Source organism: Anopheles merus, chromosome 2R (assembly GCF_017562075.2).
Source record: "Anopheles merus strain MAF chromosome 2R, AmerM5.1, whole genome shotgun sequence".
Taxonomy (NCBI): Eukaryota; Metazoa; Arthropoda; class Insecta; order Diptera; family Culicidae; genus Anopheles; species Anopheles merus.
Window position 1 is genome coordinate 17,303,708 of NC_054082.1, and position 8,511 is coordinate 17,312,218.

At 46.0% G+C, this 8,511-nt stretch overlaps 1 protein-coding gene across 1 annotated transcript; it reads left to right on the forward strand.

The window, feature by feature from the left end:
- Positions 1-23: 23 nt before the first annotated feature.
- LOC121590775 (REST corepressor 3-like) lies at positions 24-5,403 on the forward strand. The gene is made up of 11 exons (XM_041910755.1): positions 24-115; positions 189-227; positions 330-1,183; positions 1,352-1,405; positions 1,696-1,830; positions 1,933-2,147; positions 2,232-2,396; positions 2,829-3,091; positions 3,751-4,021; positions 4,408-4,575; positions 4,821-5,403. The coding sequence occupies exons 3-11, from the start codon at positions 1,033-1,035 to the stop codon at positions 5,187-5,189; spliced, it is 1,791 nt and encodes a 596-aa protein (XP_041766689.1). The 5' UTR covers positions 24-115; positions 189-227; positions 330-1,032; the 3' UTR covers positions 5,190-5,403.
- Positions 5,404-8,511: the final 3,108 nt, after the last annotated feature.

The window sequence follows — 8,511 nt, forward strand, 5'->3', positions numbered from 1 at the left end:
AATGGCAGTCAAACAGCTGTCAAATTTCCGCTACCATAGAAGCGGCTTTGCTAGCATTTTTAAATTCTTGGATGAGGAATTTTCAAGGGCAACTCTGGCGTTTGGTGTGCGATAGGTAATTAATAGCGTGATAATTGAAAGTTTCTCATTTAAAAAACAATCTTTTTTCGATATTATTATGTTTCCAGTTGATTTTACAGTAATTCTCCTTGCCAGCAGAAAATTCAGTAAGTGCAAAAAATTTAATAGTAAATTGTGAACATGTTGAATTATATTTTTTATGTGTGTGCTTGTTTTTGCATTAAAACTGATGCATAAAATTATATTAGCTTGCCAATTCTGCTGGATAACTGTCGAATTATACAACGCGCTTCCCAGCAGCTGCTCTGCACAGTGGTCGCTTTTCATCCCATTCCATTTGATTCCGATTTTTAATTGCTGTTGTTGAAGAAAATTCAAGAAAATCGTATAAATGTAATCGAAATGACTAATAAACAAGAAACAATGGACTTTGGGACACATATTAGCAAGAATTTCTCAATTCTGTAGGCTTTTAGCCATCCAACGCTTGGGTAGCGAGTACGATCGCAAACGTGAACTAGAGCGAAACAGCACCAGAAAGCGTGAAGGTTAGAGCGAGCGAGGTAAAGGTTGGCGCAGGCATGGAAGGTTTGACGTTTGACAGCTCGAGCAGCTTCCAGGCCAGAAGTGCTCGACTTTAGGCGTCTTTGAATCAGACAGCTGCTCGATTGTACGGTGGCGTGAAAAGTGCAGCTAGGTCTGCAATACCAAGTGAGCCGCAGTGTTTGTTCCGTTTTGTTTGATATTTTCCTTCACTAACCGACTGTTCCTCGCTCGCTGCGAAAGGGAAAAACTGTGCATCCTCCGTCGATCGGTGATTTTCCCCCTGGAGTGCAAGTGTCCGCTGCGGGGTAAGGTAGGAAATACCACCAAGCGGCCGAATTTGTGAAAGAAGCACACCACCAGGGTCGCGCTCCTGGAGTACTCGCGTTGGATTCGAAGAGGGTGAAGATGGTTCTAGCGGAGCGAACAGCGGAGGCAGGCGTGCGGAATGGGAAGCGATCGCGAGGCCCAAGCCCTAACGGTCATGCGGGTGCCGGGGTGGTCAGCGCTTCCAGCGCGGCCGGTGGCGCTACCGACTCGAGCTCGGACGACGAAAACTGTAAGTAACGACGACGACGACGACGACGTTTGTGTCACTTTCCTCCTCGTGAGCGCCCTTCAGCTCTTGGGGTGCGAGACGCAGAACGGAAGGTGGTCACTCCGTTCTGTTCCGTCCGGCACGATCGTCTCGAATAAATGGTATCTTGCTTTCTTTCTTCGGCCACAGCTCGCAAAAATGGCAACTCTTCGAAGGCAACAAAGACCAAAAGCGAATACGAAGGTAAGTTGTAGTTGGAACGTACGGTGCGCGGCACAGGGTGAGCCAGTTTCAATCGTGTGGCGAGGTCACAGGGCGTTCGGGCTAACGTTCCGTACGATACGCAGGATTCTGCATGCGTCGTGTACGCGTCGGGTCTGCGGCTGGTTCTCGTTCCTACCCACGTCTCCCGTCCAGGCTGGGGTGGTGGCCAGCTGGATAGGTGTTTCGTAAGAGGAGGAAATTTGAATTATCCGATACACTTCATTGACGTTTCTGACATTGCATTTCCCAAACCCCATCCGGTTTCGCAGAGAAAATTCGCGTAGGCCGTGACTATCAGGCCGTCTGCCCGGAGCTTGTAGCGCCGAACGAGCGCAAACCGGAACAGCTGAACGATCGAGCGCTGCTTGTATGGTCCCCGACGAAGGAAATTCCTGACAACAAATGTAGGTGGTTGCTTTGATTGGTCGCTGCGTTTCGTTTTCCGATTTCTCGACTAAACACCATCATTTGGTGCTCCTATTTTGCGCTTTATTTTGCCCTCCCAGTGGAAGAATATATCACCGTCGCTAAAGAAAAGTATGGATACAACGGTGAGCAGGCCCTGGGGATGCTGTTCTGGCACAAGCATGACCTCGAGCGAGCAGTCCTGGACTTGGCCAACTTTACACCCTTCCCAGACGAGTGGTCCGCCGAGGATCGGGTTCTGTTTGAGCAAGCGTTCCAGTTCCACGGGAAGAGCTTTCATCGCATCCGGCAGATGGTACGCATGCATTCCGATAAACCATTTCTAAATTGGCCATGAGTGCAGGTTGTAACGTTATTTGTCTCTCCTCTATAAACGTAGCTTCCCGATAAATCAATTGCAAGTCTAGTGAAGTTTTACTACTCGTGGAAAAAGACCCGCAGCCGAACGAGCGTTATGGATCGGCAGGAAAAGATGAAAAAGAACGACAGCTCGGAAAATGGCAGTGACCACGGAAGCAACGAAGAATCAGACAATGAGGACAAGGTAAGTGTTAACTATGTTTTAAAACAGAAGATCTCGGATCACGGAACGGTACACAATCAGTACCGTGCGTTCCAGCCAAGAACTAATACAAGGCGAAACATAAAGAGAGAGAGAGAAAGAGAGTGAGAAGGCGAGAATAGAGGGGGTGCAAAGTGAGAGAACGAGGAAAAAGCGGAAGTTAAACGGGACGGAAGAGAACGAAATACTATATTTTACTTTGTAGGCACATATGATCGTGCAGTATAGCTGCATTGGCAATGCTGCGCCTTGGATTGATCCGATCGGATCGCTTCTGACCGGGATAGTTGAATTTAAACCATCTTTCGCTTTCTTTTTCCTATGCGTTCGTCCGCCTTCGCGTGTCCATCTGAAATCCGACGGGACTTGTATGGGCTCCGTGCGGTCCCAAAAAAAAAAAACTTCCGTCCGCAGCCTTCGTCGAACAGTGCGGCAGCGGGTACGAACAGTGGCAGCGTCGGGAATAACAACCCGAACACTCCTAACAGTGGTGCGGGTGGTGGTAGTGGCAAAAGCAATGATGCCGAGAACGAAACCAATGGCAGTAGTTCCGGCCCTGCCGCTGGTGGAGCGACCAGCGAGGGGTCACTCAACTGCGCCGGATGCGGGGTGACGTGCAGCGAATTGCATGCGTCATCGCATGGCAAGCTCTGTGGCAGTTGCCACCATCACTGGAGGTACGGTTTTCATCCCTAAATCCTAGTACGCAATCGAGTTATCAAAGCATTTTCCGTTGTACAAATTCCACATTACATTTCCCTGTTTTTTTTTGTTGCTTTCACCATCTCCGTCACTTTACAATACTACTACACCACAATCCAACTATGTAATATTTTGTGTGTACTTTGAGTGTGTTGATCATTTAATTTTGTTGTTGTGTCTTGTTTATTTTGAATTCGTTCTAATTTCTTTGCTAAAATATGTCCGCAAGTTTGGCGGCACAAGTTGCAGACTTGTTCACTATGGTTTGACCGCACAGCATTTAACTTAATTCAAAGTGTAACGGCACGCTCATTACACTCCAACAGCAACACACTTGGCATCATCGTGTGTTTTTGATTGATCAATGTTTTTTTTTTTTAGTTTACCGCTGTTAGTGCTAATTAGTTGCAAAAAGTTACGGTTAATCGCAAAGCTTTTCACGTACGAGATGTTGCCCATAAACCACCTAACATGGATTCTGTGTCGTATTGTAGAGTGACGCTTGTGTTGTTACCCCGGTTACAAGTTCCGAACGTTGAAGCTCCCCATTACTGATAGTGTTTTCTGTTGGCTGATGTACGAACACCTCCCCCATCATTTTGATCCATTCGCTTCTCCACTCTGATCATGCTAGACGCACCGGCGTGCTACGTCCAACGACCGGGCCGTCCTTTATGAACAAACGTACACGGGGCTCGAACATCCTGGGCAAAAGTGGCGACAGCCACAAGCGCCGCCCGCCCAAGGGCATGTACATTAACCACGACGACATCGTGAAGCTTGCCAGTTCTGCCCAGAACAACGACGGTGGTACCGTTGGCAGTGACGGTGGCGTTAAGAAGGTTGTCCAAAATAACGACCTGTTGGCCAGCATGGATCGGGAAATCGTTTCACTCTTGACTCAAGTAAGCGAACCACACCACAACCACACCGATAGCTGCTAGTGGCTGTCGGTGCATAGCCATTTTGGATGTTACGTTAGCTCCCTCGCACCACACTTAAAATACCACGCTCGTCTCAGTGCAGAGAGAAAAAAAAAACAATCCGCCAAAGCAGTGAATATTGCGACAGGTTTTTGCAATTTTTTAATGAATTAAAAGCAGCTTGATGCTCTCATTTGTTGGACTCAACAATAATGTATGGATTGAAATTCGTGATACACAGTTGCAATATGCGCTTCGTCGGATGCGTTTTTCCCCCTGTGTGAGCGTGTGTATGTGTGTGTGCTTGTCAATCTTACACTTCAAACACTGATATAGGACCATGTGTTCCCCGTTCCTCCTCATCTCAGATTCAGAACAACAAACAAAAGTCCAGTGGACTTAAGCGCAAGATAGACGATGTGCTGGAGGAACTGAAGCCACCGGAAGTGAGCTCCGTCCGTTTAAACTCCCGTTGGAACAACGAGGAGCTAATGCTAGCGGTGCAAGGTGTTCGAATGTACGGGCGAGATTTCCAGGTAACGATCGAAACTTTCCCTCAAAAGCAATGGTCATTCAAACCATTCGAGAACTCTACCAACAACCGTTCTAAGGTTTGTGTGTTTCCGACGCATATCTCTGACTGGATTTTTCTTTCTTTCTTTTCTCTTTTTATTGATTGGTCGGTTGGAAATCATCCGCGTACTGCGCACACATGGTCACCCGGGTTCTCTGGTTGGGTTTACATTACTACCCCTTCCCCCGTAAACCTGTGCACGGCCAGGCCATTGCGGACACACTCGGTTCGAAAACCGAAACGCAAGTGCGCACTTTTTTCATGAACTATCGGCGCCGATTTAATCTGGACGCTGTGCTGAAGGAATTTGAAGCCACCAACTCGAAACAAACGCAAGAGGTGCTGGGCAGCACGAAAGAATCGCTAGACCAGTCGAAAGATTCCACCGAGATGACGTCGGACGCTACCGGTGGTAGTAATGCTGGTGCGACTGGTGCTCCGGCTGCTGCAAGCACTGGTGGTGACGCCGAAGGGAACGCCGAGCCACCGAACAGACAGGACCATTCCGTTGATAAGGACAAGCAAGAGAAATCGGTGTCGCCGGCCGGAGATGTGGAAATAATGGAAGTGAAATGAAGAAACACAGAAAACGAACCATCACAACCAGTCACAGCCACAGGAACGGAGCGAAACGGACATTCTAACAATATGCTCGGGGAGTCCAGCTGGGCGAGTGGAATTGGTTTCGTGTAGTGCATTTTCGTTAGTATAAGTTAGGATGTAAATGATGGGAAAGCAGATGGTACCGCAGAGGATGAAATGATAAACATGGACCTTATTCGTTGTTCCAGTTCTCTGTCCCTAATATTCTTTCGCACTCTCGCTCTCTCTCTCTCTCTATTTCTCTTCTAATAAATTGATAAAAATGAGTGAATGAAATTGAAGCCTAGCAAAACATGACCATACTATATGCACGGACTTGATAATGATCCTTTCAGATTGATCTTGTCGATGACGACAACAACAGGGTAACTGCGACGGCGAACGGTAAATCAAAGGAGCCGACCGATGCGGTACTGATCAGCAGTAATAACATGATCGACGACGATACCTCGATCAACAACATGGAGTCGGTCTCCGTGAACTCGCTGTCCGCAGCAATCACGCTCGACAGTAGTTTGTCGATGGACGTGGATGAGGTGACGATCACGCCCAACATCAAGGGCAATGATGCTGCCGACGCGTCCAATACTGTCATTATTCAGTAGAATTACCCCAGACGCGAGCGGGTCGTAAGAAAGAGCGAACAGGGAAGGGGAGGATACACACCCCGTTCAGATACGGTACCAGAAAGCGTACATCTCTCATCGAAGGAAGTTACACCATTATCATTTGATGCCCAAACATTGAAACAAAAATAAACAAAACACTCCTGGAAAGCCTTTGGCTCTGCATGATCGTAAGCAAACAGCTCTAAACGCACGGTAAATGGAGCTACAGAACATTAGGAATGCATTGATAGTAGTGGTAGTTTGTAAGGACACACGGTAGGCCGTTGAAGGGAACTAACGCCTCGGGGAAACGACACGAAAGAGAGATCTAGAAAGGAAGAAAGTAGAAAGAACACAGCTTCCCCGAGAGTGGGGTGAAGCTACAGCTTAGGTAGAATAAAAGCAATTTCCTATCATTACATTTAACATGCACCCGTACTAACTATATACTAGACTGTATGATACAAGAAGGTGGTGTACGTGTGTGTTTGAGGTTGCTTTTGTTCTCTTTCTTCCTTTTTTTTCTATCTTTCTTTCCGCCGGGCGAAGGCGGTTATAGGAATTCTAAAATAATTTGCAAGACGCGTGACGCGAGTATTCACTGTTACACACATTCGCACACACAATCACTGAAACAGACGTGCTACACACTAAGACACATTTTTAAATTTGCTTGTTGGGAATCGTGTTTGCTGGCGCTAGTGTTTCCTAGTGTGTTCGCCTGAGTAGTATTTTTTGTACTCCTGTTTAACGCTTAGTGATTAGTTGAGATGGAGAGGATTTTCCCCATGTTTCCCTTTTCGTTCCGCCCTAGCCGGGCCGCCCCGCCGGCATACAGGGTGTCACACGTATATGCAGAAAGAGTGAGTGAGCGACAAGAAAAAAAAAGTTAGTTAGGAGCTGTTGTTTTCTATCGAGGTAGTAAGGTCCGTCCCTTCCATTTCAGTGCGCGGTTATCTTTTCGCAGCGGTATGCACTTTTGCCAAAGTTTTGATACGTTGATACACGCAGATGAATGTACTGTTTCGGGTTTGAAGTTTGAAGCTCACCGCCCCCATTATAATATGCATATCGTTTGCCTGCTGGCGGAGCGAAAATGGAAAATGGGAAACTGGACGAAAAGATTACGTATTTTCATATAAGTATGCCTTTTTAAGACCTAGTAATTATTGTGGTCGAACAGTTTACGGTTCGACTGCCGGTGAACGCACGTGTTCGCTACTGTAGGCCATGAGCAGGAGACAAGTTAATGCTTCTTCTTTTTTCTCCTCCTTCGGTCATGTAAAACAGAATAAATCATGCACTCTAAAACTCTGAAAAAGTACTGATCGAAATGCATGTTAATAAATAAAAACTGATAAAAAGACGCGCATACACACGAAAACAGCAAAATAGCAATGTGTTCGCCTATAAGGGCCACCACTTGAAGGTTAGATGCTCGGGTTCCAATTTTGATCATCAACGATGTAGTAGGCCTAGAGTTAGCTTTATTTCGCTGCTCCGCTCCGTCAGTTGAGGCTTCACATATCGGCGACACTTTGCAAGTGACTATTGGTTTGTTCCCCCTTTTTGGGCCTTGTTTTGATTGTCGCGGGTTGGTCAATCTTATCCTTGATTCTTTTTACACGTCCACATCTTTACACACATACACACATCTATATGTATACACATACGTAGCATTGCTATAAAAATGCCATCGGAGAGACACATTCGTCCTGTGTGTAGGAATGATTTAAAAAAAATCAAAAAACTAACTAGAGCTAGGCCGAAGCAGCAGATATATATGCAGGCTTGTGAGAAGTGCCTCTTCTTGGAAGTGACAGGAAGAGGGGTTCAGGAGCGTGTGGGAGCGCTGTTGCTGCTGAAACGCAAATGACAATGTAATAAAACAGAGAAAGCACGCAGAAAGCTACAACGATCGGCCCTACTCAGTAGGTAGAACGTGGCAGTGGAGCGTAATACAGAAGAAAACCGAAAACAGTGAGATATGCAGTGTTTTCTTTTAACCCCTTTGTATAGCGATAATGTAATAGAGCATATTGGAGAGCCAAACACTCACTAGCTACGCCCTAGCACGAGAGAGAGAGAGAGAGAGAGGAGCAATGTTCAGTTTTGAAATGATAATGACCATGATCCAAGCAGATAACACGTGCACAGAAGTAAAGGGATACGACAGACAGGAGAGACAGAGTAACAGCAACAGGTTTGATCGTTAAGAGGCACACAGGAGGTGCGATTTTATAACGTTTCATTATGCGACTATGAATGAATGCTATCGATAAATATTTAACTAAGCGAGACAAAACAAAACAACAACCGGTTTAGTGCAGAGAATAAAAATCAATAACCAATTCAACACGCATCCGGGTGGCCGGGTGACGACGTGGCAGTTGCAATTGCATAAATGCATCCGAAAGTGTGTTGGGACGGTTTTGGTCGAATTGTTTTAATTTAGTCTCACGATCGCCTTACTGTTTTTCACATATTTTTGAATCGGTTGCTCGATGTTTTGACTTTCAATTTTCAATTTTTCTTTCCAACTTGATGCGATGCGGCCAAATCATCGTGGGACGAATTTAATCGTAATAAGGGGACAAAATTAAGCCTTTTTTTAAACATTTGAAAATCTTTCTAAAACCTACACAAGCCCATAAAGCCCTTTGAAATGATACAAAAATACCTACCTT

What these genes read in the sequence shown, in the direction of transcription:
- LOC121590775 (XM_041910755.1), top strand. Translation starts at nt 1,033, where the DNA reads ATGGTTCTAGCGGAGCGAACAGCGGAGGCAGGCGTGCGGAATGGGAAG. An exon ending in TTCATCGCATCCGGCAGATG is followed by an intron (nt 2,148 to 2,231) that starts GTACGCATGCAT and finishes CTATAAACGTAG; the next exon opens with CTTCCCGATAAATCAATTGC. An exon ending in TCGTTTCACTCTTGACTCAA is followed by an intron (nt 4,022 to 4,407) that starts GTAAGCGAACCA and finishes TCCTCATCTCAG; the next exon opens with ATTCAGAACAACAAACAAAA.